The sequence below is a fragment of the Styela clava genome, chromosome 6 (genome assembly GCF_964204865.1).
Source record: "Styela clava chromosome 6, kaStyClav1.hap1.2, whole genome shotgun sequence".
NCBI lineage: Eukaryota > Metazoa > Chordata > Ascidiacea > Stolidobranchia > Styelidae > Styela > Styela clava.
The window spans coordinates 11,176,545-11,198,149 of NC_135255.1; the positions used below are offsets into that span (position 1 = coordinate 11,176,545).

The following is a 21,605-nucleotide window of genomic DNA, read 5'->3' on the forward strand; positions in this document are numbered from 1 at the left end:
AACTATATACGTCATTAATCATAGCAAGATTGGTCAACTCATATTACAATTAAAATATTTCATCCATCTGGTTTATGGTAGCGAAATAGGTGCCAAAACATCTGGCCTCTAACGTTCCGTGTTATACATAAATTAGGTGTAACTTATCTTGTGAAACATAACATACAACACAAATTACACCACAATAAAAATACAGCTACCATTATACGTTGGATGTTTCTGCCTTATAATTTCTCACCAAATCATGTGATTTTAATTTATATTAATAATCAAGAAAGTTTAGTAATTCAATTAACTAAAAAATATGGATAATACTAGAGACTAGACTGTGGGAAATGGCAAACTCGCTTTCTAGTGATGATTCATCGAGTTCGGATATAGAAATTTCTTGTGGAAATTTACAAAGGTAAGTCGGGGGATAACGTATTCGCCAGAAAGTACACACATTACTTTCATCGTTTAGAACAGCAAGAAACACAAAATGTTTTTATAATGCCAATATTATCATTTCAAATTTATCATAACACCCCAGCGTTCTATCGACGAGGGCTGTCATCTCTACGTCCAAATTTGGTGGATAATATATATATATAGTTCAAGTACGATTCATCGATTGTTTTTTTTTTGTGCTTTATTACGTTGGAGTGAATATCACTGGTCGACAAGTCTGTCAGTCTCTTTGTGATACCATGAGATAAGTGAAATACGCATTTTATTGTTGACGCCTGTTTGAGACTGAATCCGCCCGTGTTTAGACTTTCATTTTAGGTTCATTTTTATTTTCTAGTCTCACTGCAGATCTATCTATTGACGATTTCAATGACGAAGATCTTAGCGAAATAACAGAAGAAAAAACTCTTCGTCACAGCTTCGTAAATGGGCGATACAAGGTAAAAAACAACTCGAGTGGAAAATATTTGTGACATATTTGATATAACCTCCACTATCGCAAGTGTACTAAAATGTTTAACTTTTGAAACACACCCAACCCCTAAAAGATTATAAAATATTGCAAATAGATTTATAAGTATATAAAAATGCTCTTTCTCTGTAATTTGCAGAAACATAAGGTAAAAATGTCACCGAGTCAAATCTCAGAACATATGAAAAAAATATCACCAGACATGATTCAGCTTGACTTATCTGGAGAGAGTCCGATCGACAACAGCGGAGTGGTTTTAGAAAATGGAAGGTGATTATGAATGTTGAATGTTCGATACCTGACTGGTCCGAGTTCATTCAAAGCTGAAAGCTTAACAAAAAATATTGTGAATAAATACAAATATGTGCTTAGCCTCAATATTAATCAAATACTTTTAAATGTACGTGTCTAGTGCGCTAAACCACTTTTACGTTAGCGGAAATATTTTTTGACACGCCATGTCAATAACATAAATTCAGTTCGAAGGAAATAAAATAATTAGATGTTGTTTCCACTAAAGAAGAAGTTTTTCTACTTTTACGGAGTAAATATTCAGGTATTATGCGCTGCGGCGCTATGTGAAAAACCCGAAATAGTCAAAACGTGTGAGCATCCAAAGCCGAATAAGCAAATGATTGCTATGAATTTTAAAATGAGTGCCTCTTGTAGCTTCTAATGTTTTTATGCCACTGCTCCATTTCATGTATACATTATACTTTGCGAGAAAATCTTAAAAGTACGATACACGACTGCTGTATAATGTTAGTTCCAGAGCCACGAAAAGTTTTAATTTTTATATCCTTTTTGATAAGAAGATTTTGAATTCTAAGGTAATAATACATCTTACAGAAAATCACAAATTTCACCACCGAGGCCCCAGACGTTGAACTTATTTTCTGAATCAACCACCTATGGCAGTTCTACTGCAAGGAATGGAATCAGGAGCAATTGTCAAAATGGAAGAGGTTGGTTGTTAATAAGTTTTATGTCTGATTTACACAGTTAGTTATTGACGAGCACATAGAATTAAACACATAAACAATATAATATTCTACAAGTAGGGCGGTTCGAAACTGTAACTCAGATCAGGTTCGGAATTACCAAATAAATCTTTGTTTACATCTGAATAAATGACGAATTTTTTATAATATATTTTGAATAAAACGACATCAGAAATGACTATTGTTCAAGTTTTGCTTTCGGGCCTTGTACATATAGCTCCGAAAAATATTTTTTAAAGATTGCGGCTTGTTTACTGATTCAACCCGGTACGCACCGAAAACAAATCCCATTTCTCACTATATGTGATAGTTTTATTTTCTATTCACCTGCTGCGAGTTAAAACAACTGTTTTCAGTTTTACTCTACAATATCAGCACGATGTACTTGCGGTAAAGACGGACTATATTAATAATTCAGTAACTGAGTTGATGTTAGAATAAATTTCAGCTAGCGAGGGCCATCTGTAGTCTATGAATCAGAATCCTTCTTTTACTTTTGATCTTAAGTGTTGACTTCATACATAGGTAATGTTTTCAAATGTGTGACCAATTTGTTCCATTTATTTTCTTACAGTAGTACAATCCACATCACAGGACAGTCTCCACAGTCGGGTATGAAACCATTATGTAGTATTATATATATGCTATATATTTGGAAAAATCCAATTTATGAAGACGAAAATTTGTAAATTTAGTTATTTAAATATTGTTTCTGTTTCTCGAAAGTTATATTTTCATTCGACGGAGTTTTTTTTCACGAGAAAATATGAAATTCGACACTTTCGGACGAAAATTGGATCTTGGACTTTTTAACGTTAGTCTTTATATATATATATATATATATATATTGTCGCCAGTACCCCAATCTGTTACGGGACTATTGAGAATTTATCTTGTGATATTTTTTGTGAAAGTATTACATATTATTTAAATTAGAAATTCTACTCAAAACAGAGATACAATAATGTATGTATTTTCGATTTCATTTATATATAGGTGCCTTTGAAAACAAGTGAAGACTCAAAAAATGAAGCGAATCGCGATGAAAATAACAAAAAGTTGGTTACTTTATTATATCAGATTGACGTTGATATATTTACAATAAACGTGCTCTGTATGTTTGATATTTCAAAACATGAACTTTTCAAATTTCAAAAATTAAATGTACGCTTTTGAAAATAATTTTAATTCTGGTCACGCTCAGAAATTGTTGATTAAAACGATATAGCAAGAAGAGTAATAAGATGTTTATTGAAAACCGTCCAAATATTTTCTAACAAATAGAAGATAATAAATTTAATATTTTTCTCAGGGAAAAATCGAAAAATGAAAAACAGGATAAAAATCGATCAGACCAATTCTTGACAAGAAGTGCTTCAGAATGGTGTAAGTTTTTTTCACTCGGTTAAAATTGTTTTCCGGTTAGTTGATTTTTCTAAGAAAGAAAACATAATGTATATAACATATTGCATTTCTGGGGAAAAGTCAAATTTTTCGTTATAAAAATTGAAATGGTGAAAAAATATTAAATTCAGAGTAGTAAAATCTAATCCAATATGCTTCGAAACCGACACGCTAAAAAGTACAGTTATAGCCTATGCGGATATTTGATATTGAAATTATAGCCATTAGATTGGCTAGCAATAATTATATATTTCAAGCATTCCTACATAATAGTCCTATTATTCTTTGCACTCAAGAGTATTGTTTATATACATCTTACAAATGCTTCGTTTTTAGCGATTGATGATCCAGAAAGTGTGGAATATTGTTATTTGAATGGAGAAATAAAGAAACAAACACACGTTGCTGCCTTCAAATTTGTTCCTAGGCACTCTGACGAGCTGAATTTGGAGGTGAGTTATGCAATGTTCTTGTTTTGAATAGTAAATGATTTGAATAGTTAATTGGTGTAAGATATCGAATTACGCTGTTTTCTAATTGTCTGTGTGTGTAGTATGAAAGTAAAGGCACATATAACAATTAAACACTTTTAGCCTCAGACAATTTGAAACAAACTTTTAATATGCCTATACTATTCACCTAGTGGACTTCACGAAATGAAGTAGTGAAGATATATTTAAGGGCTACCTATAAATCACTTTAATTTTTCTACACTTAAATGTTATGATGAAAAACTACAGAGAAACACCAATATTTCAATAATCACCTAGTTTAATATGGTGCCAAAATAAAAGTGACCAAATACGAAACATCTCTCAGAGCGCAAAAGTTTCGATTTAATGATTTAATTCTGTTAACAATGTATTGATTAATTATTCTTTTCGATCTTACGATGGAAAATTGAAAGGTGACGTCATAAAAATTACGGGGATCATACATTTCCCCCAAAACAAATTAACCTGAATACCATAGCTTCAAACCCCACCATTTTCTGAAACCCGATTATCGATGTAGGCTAGTTTATCATCAATTGATCAATATCGGTGCCTTTGGGTTTTCAACGCGCCCTTTACGCTACAACGTACCTAATGTTTAAAAAGCGTTGACAATATACAAAATTTTTATTTTCCTACCTACTTTGCCCTTTTTTGAATAGATATATGATCCAATCCATGTAGAAGTGCAGGCCGATGATCTTTGGTACGAAGGACTGAATATGAGAACAGGAGAACGTGGTGCCTTTCCATGTTATTATGCTCAGAGCATTGTGAGCTACCTGGATGAATTAACCGGTACAAAAACTTTTAGTTCAAGTTTTCTTCATGTTGAGTAATAAGTCGGATGTTAGTTAATTAACCTTGTGTTTATAATGACGCTGCCCCTATGGCCCACCCGTGCCACCACAGCACCCAGGGTGTAAAATTTGGGTAGGTAATGATGAAGGCAATTTGGTACTTCAGTAGTATGTGTGACAGATTAGGGTTAGGGCATAATTTTATTCCGATTTTCCTCATTTTAGTTCTATTACGAGTTCGGGCGTGGGCTGTCTGTGTCAACCAAGTGAATATACCCCCTGCCCATAGATTTCAGTCCCTTCACACAACTTTATGTAAAATAGGCAAATAACATTAGTTACCTCCATATTGATGCACATACTTCTGGAGCGCCGATTCAATTTAACATCACAAAGAAAACACTATCGTAGTCCGTATGGAAGCAAAAGCATGGTCAACGACTGCTAAATAGCCATTTAGTTGTTCAAGTATTGATGTTTGATTTCCAATAGTGTTCAACTAAACAAACAAATATTGTAATTGAGTAATAACGTTGTGTATTGATCGTTTTCTAGTATGCGAAGATGAAGTTTGGGAAAGATTCTTTTTGTATTTTATTGGATCAGTGGAAGTACCATGTCACAAAGGAAACGATGTTTTATGCCAAGCTATGTATAAGGTGACGTAAAATTATATTTGCTTTAAAATAGGAAAGAAGCATGCAGTGTAAAAATATCAGGCTTGCAATATAACACACAATATAACCTGAGAGTTTTCGATGGTTTTGTGAGCAAATAGTTTTTCGAAAATTTGTGGCATATTTATGGAAAATAGTTTGCATTGTCAAATGCGTTTTATTTATTGCCTCTTTACCGTTATATACTTTTATTTCTTAATTACATGGTTTGATTCCGACTCTTAGAAATATTCAACTCATAAATATAATAGATAAGTGGAATAATCAGTTATAATGGCCTACATTAACAACAAAAATAATAATAATTCGTATTAATATTGAATAAAAAAAAATGCCATTTTATGACTGACATACTGCATGGCCGGGACATTCAAGTTTACCTGGCGGGACGCCGGGACAGCTTGTCAAACCGGGGCGTATGGTAAGCTTAGGCCTGTGAACCAGTGTTGTTACCCAATACGAACGGGAACCATAATGCATGATATATGAATTATTTACAAATCACTTACTATTTTTAAAAAACAAGCAGGTAGCTGAAGCCAGGCGTGAAACTTTACATTCAAGTCCACCAGCTTACGTTTGCCTGATGGTCGGAACTCGAGGAGTTAAAATGATTGATCAGTCGGATTTGAAATATTATAAATCGAATCGGACTACCAATGCTAATCGACACCGGTTGTTTAGCTCAAGCTGCAAGGTAATTGTGCACTGTTCACCATTTCCTAGTTTTATTCATCCATTGCTTGTTATTTATACCATTTGTATTGTTGATGTGAACAAGTTGAATAATTGCTCCACAAATTTTATATATATATAAGGTGGTCTAGGGGGAAATGTATATGCCTAGATTCCTAAGATTTCCATAATTATTTTGCATTTTTTTTTTCAGGTAAAGCAGCAGACTCATTTTTTCCAGTTGAAAAATGTGTCTTTCTGTGGTCATCACCCACGAAACCAAAAGTATTTTGGATTTATCACTCGACATCCAACTGAATACCGATTTGCCTGTCATACCTTTGTGAGCGAACATTCCACAAGACCAATCATCGATCATTTCGGGAAAACGTTCAGTCAGTATTTCCAAGATTACATGGAATTTGTTCAACCGTCCGATGATATTTACTTGGAGTAGATTACTAGGAGTAATTTATAAATAAATATTCTAGCCACAACATCTAAAGCGCTTGGGGTTTGATTGGATTGTTTTTCACTTGAAACGTCAAAATTCATTGTACTGTAAATTGTAATTTAGTTTGACAATGTCCGAATAGACCATTTCTGATTGAAATTATTTGCACTTTCCGTTGTATATATTATTCTCAAATAAATTGATGTTTATTCGGCCATGAACCACCATTTCACAATTGCAAAATTTTTTATGCTCATTTCAAGACAAAAGACCGGCGAGTTATTTGATTCATATCTGTATTCACGACACATATCTAAAAAATGGATGGCCAATGGGAGTCTAAACAACAAATGCGAACCAACGTTCACAACCATAGCAGTTGTATTGCACATGTATGTTCCTGTCTGCGAAGGCCAATTTACACGAAAAATAGCTTTATGTTAACTGTTATCAAGTGATCTAATCTGATATATATTTATAGGATGTCGTTAGAATAATAATACTTTATATTATACGAAAATTTTTATTCGTCTTTGTGTTTGCATGCTACTTCGTATTACCGTGAGTTTACTATTTATAGCATGCGACATCTATTCGTTTTAATTGTATATCGCATTTATCGACTTTGTTTTATGATTGATTGAAAAGTTGGAACCCCCAAGAATACAAATGTCGACTTCTCATTTAAGAGTGTATTTACACAAACAAACAACTCTCTGATGCGTTTGAAGATATAGCGCCTTCGCCAATAAATTGCACTTTTTTTAATTGAAAAGTTATGCCGTTTGTTCTCTATATAACCTTTTCAGTGTATAAATATACAAATATTTGAACATTTATTTTGCTTATTGCAAAGGTTGTTCGGATTATAAAGGAGCGAGCTGCTTGGTGTTCGCATATACATTAATTGAGAAAGCTAATTTCATGAACTGTGATAATAAATCTTTTCTTTGAATGTATACCTGTGTCATTGAGTTATGCAGCTTTCAGTTATTGTTATAAAACTTCAATGATATAAAAAATAGGTAGTCCTGAATAGTTACTTAATTAACAAAGTAGTTTTTCGAACGGTTTGAGCAATATGCATTAAATTATTTTAGATGGACTATAATAATGAAATTCAGGTAAAATTATTTTACACTAGTTTCTGAACGAAATGTTATAAATAATAATATCAATTTAACCAGTGATACAAGGTAAATTCGAAGGAACATAAAATATGCTTTTAACGGTTCTGAAAACATTTTCATAGTAGTTCGTGCGTCGCCTCAACAATAAAACGAAAGTCAAGGACGAATTGCTTAGAAAGTACCTGATAACATGGGTCTGACTCTGAGACTCTTCTAACAAAGACAAGTAAAGAGCGCTGAGCTGCCAACTTGACCTTCTACGCAGCAAGTTGAGTCTGAAATCACCACTTTTATTAAGCTTCAAATACGTGATTTGATAACACTGAATATTAAATGATGAAAGTATTACTGACACATATATGCTCATTTAGCCAAATGTCAGTAAAAAGAGGAATGGGAGAAAACAAAAATCTCATTATTTTACGCTTACAGTATGTCGGCAGTTTTTCCATGTTTCCACCTTGTATGACAATTACGAAGTTATTTATCGAATATTGGGGGACAACAAAAATTAAAATACCAGCTATGCAACAATTATTCCCGTTAGCCCTATAATTATCGCACTAAAATTTTCTTAAACACTTAAAAGTTATAAAGGTTGGCGCTAAGGCGCAGCAGTAAACGTAAAAATAGACGCCATCATGCATATGACGTCTTGTGACCACTGAGGTGTACACATTAACGCTTTTGACGCTATCTTTTTAGTAACGGTATCGTGCTTTTTCTGACATTGCTACCGTGTAAAGTTTGTTCGAAACATTACTGCATTAATCAGCATTGCATGCTATAAGGTACCGGTATTCCAGTATTTTGTAAAAACTGGTTCGGGTATTAAGAGAGCAAATCAAAACCGAAAATACCGGGGTCTCGTGTACCGTAGTTTCGTACCTAACGTACCGTACTGGTAACGTTTGAAATTAGGATTAGGATTTATTTACATATTGATCCCGGGGGAGAGGAAAGCCGATAAGACGGCTTATCCATATGGCGAACCACGGCCTCTCGTCCGGTTACCATTCCAGGTCGGGTATGGGATTAGTTATATTGTTTGTTTTCGGAAGCATGGACTTGGTGGTGGAGGAAGCCGTAACCGACCAGCGGTTACGTGAACCACCCAACGACGGCGAGGAGTCCAGCAATCTTCTCGCACATAACCATCCCTGCATGGGATTCGAACCTGCGAACCCACGCAGAGTATTTAGAGGTGCGGTGGCGAGCGTATCCCTAAGGCTTAGCCCGTTGAGCCGCGCCGCAATCTACAAAATAAACTAAAAGCTGAAAATGCATTACCGGTACCGGTACTGCACAAGCTGTTAAATAATGTAGGCTACTTCCATAGGTTTTTCACATGTCCATAAAATGTGAGGGCTGTTTATTTGGCATATACGGTAGTTTAAAGAATCCATTAGTTTATTGTGCAGTGCCGGTTTGCCGATATGGATGCCCAAACTGTCTTGTTAAGGATGAGTTGGCACTCACTGTTAGGGTCTCATGTATTTTCGTACCTAACATACTTCTAGTGGGCGTAGCATGACAATTTTTGCACGTATCAATCCTAACCCACACCTGACTATACCATGTGAAAATTACGTCATTACGACATCACATTGACGTAATAGAGCCCTTCAAAATATACGAACTGCCATCCAAGACGCGCAAACGAGCACCCGAAATCGAACAGTTGTTTCTCGTCGCAACGATTCCGATAGGAGAGAGGTCGATAATGTCAGTCAGTTCTTTATCGACGGCGCCAATGCTATTTCGGGCAATCGTACGTATATTTGGCAAGCTCTATGACGTGATTGTGATGTCGTAGTGATGTAATTTTTGGATGGCGTGGTCAGAATGGGGTTAGGATTGACATATCAAAAAATTGTTATGCTATGCCCACTAGAAGAACGTTAGGTGCGAAACTACACGAGACCCCACTGGTGTTATACCGTAAAACTGGCTAACTTCGAATGATTTCACTATACTTAAATCAATTACTCAGCCATACTTTAAATATATTACATTGATGTAATTCTCTATACATGCATTTAATTTTCTTGTCGATCGGATCATTTTTTATGTCTTAATTGTCTCATTTTTCACTACGCCACTAAATATTTAACTTCGGATGGGGAATCACCTCGCTGCGTCTCGCAACTCGAGTGAAAAGTGCGTGCGTGAAGACAAAACACGCTTTACATCGTTGCGTAAATGCCAGATGTTCAATCCATGTCGCGAGCGACGGTGATAATGACGTCCGTAGAGTTTCCAGTGCGGCACTTTCAAGTTGTTTCAATCTAAAACGTCTCGTTTTATTCTCTATTATTTTTGGAATCTGGCCGTACTGTAGTTCTCAGTATTATAGTGAGTTCCATGTGCGAGTAGATCAGTAAATACACCATGGAATAACTATGATATGCATTCGCAGTATTATATTTTTTGAATGTTTTTTTTTTCTGTAACATAATATTTGTTCTATTTTTTATATATTCGCATAGCAATAATTTTGAAGTTGCTGCTATCTAGTCGACACCAATATGAGTGTTGGTCCACTCGCATTGGAACTTATTATAGTATTTTGTCTCGCAGTATTTCTCTTGCATCATTATGGAAATATTACAAAGCAACATCCATTGGTTACATTCGTGACATTAACAGCGTGGTATTTCAGCTTGATCATTGTTTTTATTCTACCATTGGATGTATCATCAACATTTTATCGACAATGTCAAAACATGTCCGAAGAAAATGAAGTAGAAGTTATTGAAAATAAAACAATCAAAGGATCAAATTACACTCAAAATGCTACTTCTAATGGTACTGATGACGATACAGTAAAAGATGTTAGTGATAAGTACTGTGAAATGCCATGGAGTTATGTACCGTCATACACACTGCCAATAATGTGGAGAATCGTTTATTGGACTGCGCAATGTCTTACTTGGGTAATCTTACCTTTCATGCAATCATATTCATGGTCAGGACAATTTTCTACAGCAGGAAAAATCAAACATGCATTGATAAAAAATGCTGTTTATTATGGAACATACTTGCTGATTTTCATTGTCTTATTAATTTATGTCGCAACAAGACGGGATATCACTTTAAATTTTTCTCAGCTCAAAGTGATTGGCATTACTGCATCCAATACGTGGGGTCTATTTTTGCTTGTGCTTCTTCTTGGTTACGGCCTCGTTGAAGTTCCAAGAACTGTATGGCGCGCTGCAAATCCTGTATTGATGATGTCATACGTGCATTTCAAGCTTGCAAAACTAAGCACAGAAAAGCAAGAAGCTTCTGAAACAATGGAAGACATTCTAGAGGATGTGAAAAGAAACTCGGAAGCTATTCGATACAACCATCCTTTACGAAAATATGTAAACACAATCATTGCTAAATGCCCTGATGAATTTCAGGATAAGATTAGTCAGGGAATGGATGATTATGTTGAATACGAAGATCAGAGACATGGCCAGGAAAATGTTACGGAAAAATCACTTGTCCGATTGCATACTAGAGTTATTGATGCTGCTCAGATGAAAAAGCGTACTGTCATTCAATGGAAAATATTAATGGATAAAGCAATACATTTAGACACAGTTGTGAAGAATATAAGAAATGGTGATGGTCTATGGGTAGATAGCCCAGTTATTGATAAACGAAAACTACCATTTTTCTGTACACCTACTCTAAAATGGTATTGGGAATGCAAAATCAGACCCATTCTCCTGAAAATATCAGCATTCTGTTTAATGATTTTATCTCTTATGGTGGTTTGGTCTGAATGCACATTTTTCAATGCTAAACCTGTGTTATCGCTTTTTGCGATCTTCATCAATCTTGCTAAAACAAGTTATAGTTATTTCTACATTGAACTTGCTTGTTTCGCAACAATATCTTATCTTTGCATTTGTGCATATTACACTATATTTCGCATGAAAATCTTCAACATTTATTATATTGCGGGCCATCACCAAACGAATGAACCAAGCTTAATGTTTGTCGGAATAATGCTATGTCGTCTCACACCACCAATGTGTTTGAATTTTCTTGGTCTTATACATTTGGACACTCATATATCCAGTTTCACGAATATTGAAACATCCTATACACAGATCATGGGTCATCTCGATGTGATCCCAATTATTTCAAATGGATTCAACATATACTTTCCTATGCTGGTCGTTCTCCTTTGCATCGTAACATACTTCAGTTTAGGACACAGACTTCTGGCTTTTATAGGTTATGAACAATTTATAGATGGCAATGTCAAAGGTGAATTCACAGCAGATTTTGTAGAGGAAGGAAAGCAACTTGTTAACAGAGAGTTACGACGTCAAGAAAGAGAAATAAAGAGTTTGAATCGAATACAAATGCATGGTACTACAAGCGACATATCAACACGACAATGGCAAGGAAGAAGCATGCGAGAAGTTGAAGATAAACATTTGCAGTCAATGAGAACAAACGACAAGGTAGAACTTTTGAGTGATACTGAACCTTTGGATTACAGCTCAGTTAGGGGTGAACAATCTGCAAATACTAGTGATAGCTTTTCAGAGAGAGACAGTGGTAGCAGATGGGCCTCATCCAGAAATTGGTCAACGCAACGAGTAACTGCGAAGAGACCTCCGAAAAATATTTTTGATGATGTGTAGATGTTACCTTCAAAATTCATTATGTTATAATATAATCTTCAAGCAATTTTCAATTTAATATATTTTACTGATAGCTACTGTATTTATTGTATTGTGCAACTAATGTTTTATATTTCTCCATATTGTTCTTTGCCTGATGTCTATTTTTAACTGTATACCATAGTTTTTAGTCTAAAATTGTCAGTATATTCAGATTTAAATACTTCTTAGATTAGATTTGTTGAAGGTACTTTTTGCAACTTCTGTGTGTGTGTGTTTTTTTTGCCTCAAGGGTATGATAAATATGTGTTTGATATGTATGTGATTCCATATAGCCTTCAATCTACATTCAACAAATATACAACCACTGACCATGCTAAATTATTCAAGAAAGGCTCGTCAAACCAAGAGGGATTAGGACATATTTTATTTACATCGATGCATTACTGCTTTATTAATCAATATTTTCCACTAATTAGTTCACCTGCTTGCAATAATAATATAGCTAATCAAACCAGATGCCTTATGTTCATTTTCATATTTGTCCGCAAATTGAAAGTACGTCATCAAATAATATTATACATTCTGGATATTACATCTTGGTTCAAACGTAATTGACAATAATAGTATGGAGCTAGCTGTTATTATTGAAATTTTCGGGAGTAATTTACCATATCAATGTATAATAATGGAACCTAACATATTTTAGTATTAATCAAAATTCAAGATTTAAACCTTATGCTGCACCGTCGACTTTATAAATGGTGTATTCACCTATTAATTTACTACAAACAGATATAAGTGTGTATTATTGGATACACCAAACTTAGTTTATTTCTTGCCTATCTTAGCTTTTTATTTATATATATATATCCTTTTATGGTAACGGTTAGTTTATCTGTTGAGGAATTTGATATTTTAAGTCACACAGTCGAATGTAAGGTTTTGTATTGCAAATGCACTTATTCGTAATTCAAATGAATCATAACGTAACATTGGGATGCATAACATTACCATTCAGATTGACTAAATAAACTTAGCTTGATTCACTCATTTTCAAATAAGAATTGGTATTGTAAGTTTGCTATATATTTTTTAGTTTGACAGTCTATTTTTTTTAATTACTGACCCACAATGTCAAATGAGAGTGACCAAGACTCTGAATGAGCCTACAATAAAAAGAGTGAAGATATTCATACTTAAAAAGGGTTGCATTTTAAAGTCCTTTGCTGCTAATATTTTAGTACGTCTGTTCATTTGTTTGACAATGGCATTCTTGTTTGATTACACCTATGTAATTAAATTACTGCTGAGTTGAATGTTGTCACATTGCTTCTATGTCAGTAGTTCAAACAGAAGAAAAACATGGAAAAAGTGTAACAAATTTTGTTTTGTCGTTATTGTATTCCTTTAATATTTTACATTTATATTGCTGTTATCAAAGTACCAATTTTTTCAAGTACAATAGTATCACCCTAGTTTGTAGTGCAATTTTATCAAGTACTTTTTTGTCATACTATTCATTATTAGTACTTTAATGCAGTAGTTGCAGTCAATGCTTCTTTCATTGTCATAATTTTTATTGCTTATTTGACATAAAATCAACATGTCATCATCAGTAGCTTCACAGATATACTAATAATAATATCTGTTCCCCAAATCAGATAACGTGACTCTGACTGTAATGGGCATGCTTTATACTTTTGATATAATAGGCAGAGTGCAGTAGCTAAAACCCTTCGTCATAGTACAATTTCAACAGGATTGGAAAATGCGTCCATATTTTTCAGAAATCACGTTGTCCTACGACCTTAGCTTCATCGTTTCACATAGAGTCGACTCTAGCTTCTATTATAGTTCTTTTCTCTATGTGATGGTTCAACGATTATTATTATTGCATTTATTTGCCTGGTTGGGAAAAAATGTCTATATCGTGTAATATTCTTATTGAAAGTACCGGTAGTTGGGCTGTGCAAAAGCTTTTATTTTATTCAAATCACCATCGGAGCACTTGCATTACTGTGCTCTATCATCTTCACTATTTGAATTGTCTGTTTTCAAGTTATGATCTATCTATTCGTTGACCATAGTATGTAAAAAGCTTATAAGTGATTTTGCTCATTTGCACACAACTAATTGATATATCACTGATCCGTGTGTGTATATATAATAGTTACTGTGGTAGGATATGTTTTTCTACTTTGGTGCAGTTTGAATTCGTTTCACTGGGAATCAATGAAGTTTGGCTGGTTAGAATAATGTCATTCTAAGTGAAATAGGGACATTGCTGCTGTTTTAATGCTTCATTGCTTTTTGGAATAAGATGTGATCAAATTGCACTAAAGTGAACCAGATCCCAAGTAGGCCCCACTTCAATTTTAAACCAGTGCACAATGTTAAAATCTTGTTTTAATGTGTTTTGAAGATTAATATAATTTCTTGTTTATTTATGTTATTATTATATTAGTTTAATTGCAGTATCATGACGTCACCTAAGAAAATATGCATCGTAGGATCTGGAAATTGGGGATCAGCCATATCTAAAATTATTGGAAAAAATGCAGCAGAAAGCGATGAATTCCACGACACGGTCAATATGTACGTTTATGAAGAAATGATCGAAGGACGTAAATTGACAGAAATAATCAATAATGACCATGAAAACGTCAAATACCTCCCGGGCCACAAGCTACCAGAAAATGTGGTTGCTGTACCTGATTTAATGGAAGCAGGCAAAGATGCAGATATATTTATTTTTGTGGTCCCACATCAATTTATCAAGAGACTATGCGATCAATTGAAAGGCCAAATCAAGAAAGATGCCATCGGTATATCTCTAATCAAAGGTGTGGATCACTCTGAAAAGGGACTTCGTCTGATTAGCAGTATTATTCACGAGAGTCTTGGAATTGATATCAGTGTTTTAATGGGTGCCAACATCGCTAGAGAAGTAGCAGATTCTATGTTTTGTGAAACTACAGTGGGATGTCGGTGTTCCAAAAATGGCCAAATATTTAAAAACCTGTTGCAAACTCCAAATTTTAGAATTTGTGTTGTGGAAGACCTTGAAACCGTTGAGATTTGTGGAGCTCTAAAAAATATTGTGGCATGCGGAGCTGGGTTTGTCGATGGATTGGGTTTAGGCGACAATACAAAAGCTGCAGTTATTCGTTTAGGATTGATGGAAATGATGACATTTTCGAGGGCCTTTTTTGCTGATATCAAACCCCAGACATCTACCTTCCTCGAATCATGTGGAGTTGCTGATCTTGTTACTACATGTTATGGAGGCAGAAATAGGAAAGTATCGGAAGCTTTTGTTAAAACAAAAAAAAGTATAGAAGAGTTGGAAAAGGAGATGCTGAATGGGCAAAAGTTACAGGGACCACAGACAGCATCGGAGGTGATCGCCTTTCTCTTGATGAAGGATTTGGATCCGAATGCATATCCCCTTTTCTACTCTGTCTATCGAATTTGTTTTGAGAATATGCCAGCATCAGAATTCATCACTTGTTTGCAAAACCACCCAGAACATATGTAGTGCTACTCATAATCGTTGATGCTTTAATGGTTTGTTCGTTTCATACGGTGCAATTGAATGATCAACACTGATAGCTGTATCTCACTGAACCATTTTCACCTCATTCTTTTCAACATCAAAGGATTACAAACAGAGGTTCTAGTACTTTCAAGATTTTTTCCACATAATCGTTTCACAAGGTGCATGCAATTGAATTATCGATCAATTTTACTGACTGTATTATGATTTTCAATGATTACTGTATCAACACCTTAAATATTATACTGTTTAATTATTTCTTCCCATCAGTTATCTGCAAAACATGTCCGAAGAAACTGAGAAATTTTCTCTTAAGTTTGCTGTAGTTTCATGATGCTATGCAAGCAAAAAATGTTTCTGACTAGGGTATTTTTATCTATTACACTGCATCAGTGGTAATTTGGTACTTCATTGGTTCTGAAGAATAAAGCATTCCCCAATATAACAATTCCCAGCATATTCCTTTCATGAAGAATGACTCTAGGAAATGAATATGTCATATTTTTCTATTCTGTACATTATAATAACAGAACAAATCTGGTTTTCATTCCTTTTTATGAAATGCTCCATTACAGTAATCAAGTAGACAATTTTTACTAGTTTAGATAATGATTTAGAAATTTAAGAGCTACCTTATATTTCATACCAGCTTGACTGTAATACTAATGGTGAATAAAATGCACTAAAAGCAACAGGCGGTTGTATGAATAGTAGGTAGCACTACAAATTTGAAATTGTGCTTACACGCATTAGCATCCAAGATCTTATATTGAGTTTTCAATGAAATTGTCCTACATGCATGTCACAGCTTAAATCAAGGGACACAAAAATGTACACATATGTTCCAGTGGGTTATGGTACTTACAGCAATGCCAAGTCATTTCGCAAACTTACTCAAAATGTTTAGAATATAATTTGGAACTTGTCAATCATTTTTGGGGGGTCATTCCTGAACCCCACCAAAATATACGGATGGTTGTCCAAAGCGCGCAGACGATTAACTGAAGTCGAGCAAGCTATTTTCTCGTAACAAACAAACCCAAAATGAGAGAGATCGTTGCCGTTAGCTATACTTCGGCGCAAGCTATAATTTTTGGATGACGTAGTCCGGTGGGGGTTAGAAATAACATATGCAAAACTGGCCAAGCCCACTAGAGGCACTTGTAGTACTAACCTACACTAGACCCATACATCATCGTCTTGCGCTGGGGTAACATTTGCATATTGGCTACAAACCACTGAATGAATATCCATAATGCAAAGTATGAACATTTCTCAAAACATAGTTGCATACAAGTCCTATTGAATGCTAAAGGTCTAACGATGCCAATGTATCTCAAACAGCTTGCATGTCAAAATAGAAAAAAGTTCATTTGCCATTTATTCAATATAATGTTTATTGATGTTCTGGAGAACAAATTTTTTAATAGAAAGTCATGTGGTGAGGCAGTGGAGTACAATAATCCAGTTACAAAGGAACAGGGAACTTGGTAGATCACAGAAACGTCTTGAAAGTTAACGATTTATAAGTCTTTTCCCCTCACTGTCACAAGAAAAATCTTCAATGGATTTACGTTATTATGGTTGTGCATCAAAACTTCTCATCTGCAGTCGAATACCACCACTGAACAAAATAATGAAAAAATATAAAATTGAGCCTTTAATATCATATTTGATATTCAATATCACTTACTTCTTTTTGTTCTTTTCTTGTACATAATTCGGCAACCGCATTCTCTACATCGGATTGGATCACGAGACCTTATTTCATTTTCTTGATGACATTCTAAAAAATAATTTAGTAGCAAAAGGTTGTGGAAAGGTAACCTTGATTCTGAGATTGCCATTGGATTAAAATGGTCATTCATCCAAGGGAAACTAATTATTGGATCCCACCACATTGTTTGGAATGTCTGTTGCCTTGACCGAAAAGCAGACACACAATTATCTGATATGAGTATGGTCACATACAAAAATGCTGTAATTTGTTAAAATTAGTTCACCTCCACAAATATATATCATTGCTTTTGGTTGATGGGGAACAACTTCACCATGTGCAGGGGTCCTGCCTGGCGTTCGTCCTGATGGTGTGGCAGCTATGGAGCTTGATGGTGTGTCCATTTTCTTTTAACAAATCAATACCACATACGGTACCGTATATAGACTACAACTGAAATGTGATAAAAAGATACTTGATTATCTTTTTCTCGCCAAATAAATTCCAATGCCAAACGGAAATTTCGTAAATAGATTTTAGAGTCGAATTAGTACAGTAGTATAAGTTGCACCAAATTAAACAGTTTCATAATTTCAAACACATTCCCCACAAGACTTGATTATCGACTACAAATAGATACCGCCGTATCATTGTTTGTATGATCGTGTTAATTTATCAAGTTAATGTGTAATATTGAGTGTCCCGTTTCTTATATTTGCTGCTTAATTTCAGCTACAAGGTGTCGCTGACTAGATGACTCTATGAGTCTTTTCGCGACTCCGCGTCAACTGCAACAAGCCGATATCCATTTGACATTTTGTTACATTATATTATTTATTCATTTTTCATATCGCGCATTGTTTTTTGCATGACGAAAATAAATATCTGAATCTGAATCTGGCCTACATCGCACACACGATGCGATCACATCATAAGGTATCGGCACCGAAAGTGATAATATTCACTTTGAACTGAATTACTGAAGCAAAGTTTATAGTCACTTTGCTTTGAGAGTACCTACAGCTCACCGACCTTTGACCCTAAAACAGCGTTTCCCAATCGTAACAATGCCCCCTTTTCGCATCCGCTCAGACACTTTTCTCACTCAGACAGATTTTCAAGCATAGTTGTTAACATTACCTCGTTTTCGCGTTTATTCGTTAGTTTTCAGTTGTGTTTTGGAAACTTAATAAAAAATCATATAATTCAATGATCACTCTGTCTTCCTAGGAGTTAAATTAATTGCAGACTTGGAGTACAATAGGTATTTTTCACAGATTGGGCAAACGTTGTCTTTGGCTTTTCACGATGTGAGCGATAATGAGCATCTAAAATTCATGAGCGCTCCAAACAAATTGTCTATGTTTATGGAAGATGCTTCATTGAATGAAGTGGTAAATATAATCAATTCTTTAAAAACTAACAAAGCAACCGGGTATGACCATATTCCAGCTTATCTCCTGAAACTTTTGTGCAGTACAATTAGTCCAGTTCTCTGCAAACTCTTCAATTACTCTGTTTCTTTTGGTATATTTTCAGATCATCTTAAGGTTGCCAGAGTTGTTCCCGTTTATAAATCTGGAAAAAAAAATAATGTATCCAATTATCGACCCATCTCTATACTTTCATGCCTCTCTATTGTTTTCGAAAAGTTGATGCTTAGTCGCCTCCAAAATTTCCTTAATAAACACTCTATTATTAATAGCGATCAATTTGGCTTTCGAAATCATCACTCGACTACACATGCAATTTTAGATATAATTAGTAAATATTATGAAATCGTTGATAAGGGTTTGGTTGGCTGTAGTATATTTTTGGATTTAAAAAAGGCGTTTGACACAGTTGGAACATTATGGGATCCGCGGTACTGTGAGTAAACTATTTTCTAGTTACCTGCACGGTCGAAATCAATTTGTCACCGTCTCTGCCAATGAATCACCTCATGAACTTGTTTCTGTTGGCGTGCCCCAGGGCTCAGTTCTCGGCCCAACCCTTTTTCTTGTTTATATAAATGATGTAGTAAATTGTAGTTCAGGAATATTCAAACTTTTCGCTGATGACACAAACATAACGTCAATATCTTCCAGTATCTTTGATTTGTCCAATCTAGTCAAAATAAACTTACAAAATATTTCTAATTGGATGAAATCTAATAAGTTAACTATAAATCCTGAGAAAACACAGGTACTACTAATAAATCATCCCTATAATAAAAATATCAAGTATCCACATTGTCCTGATTTTACTCTAAGTGGTGTTAGACTAAACGTGCATGACGCAGTTAAATACCTTGGAATATTCATAGATAACAAGCTTAAATGGGACCGACACATCAACTCCCTGAAATTGAAACTATCTAGGTCTGTAGGAATAATGACAAGGATAAAAAATTCAATTCCTAAAAAATCATGCGAACTGTTTACTTTTCTCTCTTTTATTCGCACTTACAGTATGAAATTGTGGCATGGGGTTCCGCTGATAAAACTAGACTTAATGCTATAACTGTATTACAAAATAGAGCTCTTCGGGTTATGACCAATACTCCATTGCATCATAGTATGAGCCCCGTTTACAAGCGTATGAACCTCCTAAAATTGAATGATGTTTATATCTATGAAATTGCTAAATTAATGTTTCAATTCAGGCATAGTATGTTGCCAGAGGCCTTTGACTTGTATTTTAGTGAATGTAGTTCTGTGCATTCTTATGGTACTCGTTCCGCTTCTAAGGGAGCATTTTTTATTTCACGAACAAATTCATAGGCCCTAAAATTTGGAATGATATCCCAGACATTCTAAAAACATTCTCGTACAAAAAATTTAAATTTGAGTTCATGAAATACATCATATCCAAATATTAAATGCAAAGTTTAAGTCCTCCAATTTCGATGGGATACTGATGTGGACATGTGTCTAATATGCTTATTTTAACTTGTTCTCCATGTATTGGTTTAGTGGATTTACACATATGACTAGTGCCTGATAGTTCATAGTTATTAATTTAATAACTGTATACCTACTTTTGGGCCACCCTGTATGTGTCATGGTATAGTCCAACTATATGGCTAACAAATTGCAAGTCAATATGTTTTGAAACCTAGCTAGATCTTGGAATTATGTAGGATACATTTTTGTAGCATTTTGTGATATTTATTCACTCTATTCTTTTTTCCAAACCAGGGTTCAAGATTTATCAATACTTGCTACATGCTCTTCATGTACGGCATCATATATATTTACATAGTGGCTTAGACATTCCTGAGATGTACACATACATGTGTAAATTTTAAATATGTGGTTATTATGCTTTTCAGTAGTTAATGACCTGGGCTAACTGGGTAAATCTGAAGGTGAGAACCTAAATGAATTTCATTATACAATCCAGTATTCCTAATTCATTTTAATAATTAGATGTGGAGTGTAATCAAAATTTCATATTGTGAATTTCATATTAAATCTCATATGTTATAGTTAAAAAAGCATGCACTGTTGAGTGTGAATCACAATACCATTTCATTATAACAACCAGTTTACTTTTGACGATTCAATAATTCATGGTTTGTCTAAAATTGATATTCATAACTTGTTTAATTGCATTAATATAATTGTTATATAAATTTTTTATTCTTCAATCATAAAACTCACTTGCTACATTCAAATATATTCCTCCACTCCTTAATTGCGGTTCATGCTACAATGGCTGGTAACTGGCCTCTTTTGGCCCTACAATTAGATTATAGTGTACTTGTATATATTATTCTTGGTATATCCTGCCAAATTAATCCATCGTTTTATGTATATTTCATGTCCTGTCATTTATTATTCTGCAAACAATTCTAATCATTTTCTGGAATCCCACCTATGCACACCTGTTATAACAGGATACCGATTCTAGGCTTTATTAAACATAAGAACACCACTACCACAACTTAACACTGTAAACAATAGAATAACACGCAAACAGTAAAGTGTGCAGTACGACAGAACCAGAGCAATCAAGAGTACATTGTTTATCTGATAATTACACTGTAAAGAAATACTAACACCACAATTTCCCCCTCCTAAAAGATTATTTAACAAAAGTTTAATAAACATTTCACTAATAGTAATGTAAACGATCAATTGGACGTTTTTCTCTAGTAGAA

General features: G+C 34.4%; 4 protein-coding genes across 4 annotated transcripts; 3 read left to right on the forward strand and 1 right to left on the reverse strand.

Annotated features, from left to right (window-relative positions):
* Positions 1-248: 248 nt before the first annotated feature.
* On the forward strand, positions 249-7,386 carry LOC120331489 (C-Jun-amino-terminal kinase-interacting protein 1-like). The gene is made up of 12 exons (XM_039398577.2): positions 249-406; positions 788-890; positions 1,062-1,192; positions 1,772-1,887; positions 2,498-2,535; positions 2,920-2,981; positions 3,236-3,309; positions 3,664-3,779; positions 4,484-4,619; positions 5,177-5,280; positions 5,828-5,995; positions 6,188-7,386. The coding sequence occupies exons 1-12, from the start codon at positions 336-338 to the stop codon at positions 6,428-6,430; spliced, it is 1,362 nt and encodes a 453-aa protein (XP_039254511.2). The 5' UTR covers positions 249-335; the 3' UTR covers positions 6,431-7,386.
* A 2,643-nt stretch (positions 7,387-10,029) lies between these two features.
* On the forward strand, positions 10,030-14,652 carry LOC120331475 (G-protein coupled receptor-associated protein LMBRD2-like). Its single transcript, XM_039398560.2, has one exon. It carries the CDS (start codon positions 10,086-10,088, stop codon positions 12,204-12,206), a length of 2,121 nt encoding a protein of 706 aa, XP_039254494.2. The 5' UTR covers positions 10,030-10,085; the 3' UTR covers positions 12,207-14,652.
* A 15-nt stretch (positions 14,653-14,667) lies between these two features.
* On the forward strand, positions 14,668-16,436 carry LOC120331491 (glycerol-3-phosphate dehydrogenase [NAD(+)], cytoplasmic-like). Its single transcript, XM_039398581.2, has one exon. The coding sequence runs from the start codon at positions 14,668-14,670 to the stop codon at positions 15,724-15,726; it is 1,059 nt and encodes a 352-aa protein (XP_039254515.2). The 3' UTR covers positions 15,727-16,436.
* A 666-nt stretch (positions 16,437-17,102) lies between these two features.
* LOC120331515 (DNA-directed RNA polymerases I, II, and III subunit RPABC4-like) lies at positions 17,103-17,935 on the reverse strand. Its single transcript, XM_039398607.2, has 3 exons — positions 17,748-17,935; positions 17,438-17,530; positions 17,103-17,368 (listed from the first exon to the last, which is right to left on the reverse strand). Exons 1-3 carry the CDS (start codon positions 17,863-17,865, stop codon positions 17,346-17,348), a joined length of 234 nt encoding a protein of 77 aa, XP_039254541.1. The 5' UTR covers positions 17,866-17,935; the 3' UTR covers positions 17,103-17,345.
* Between the last annotated feature and the right edge of the window lie 3,670 nt (positions 17,936-21,605).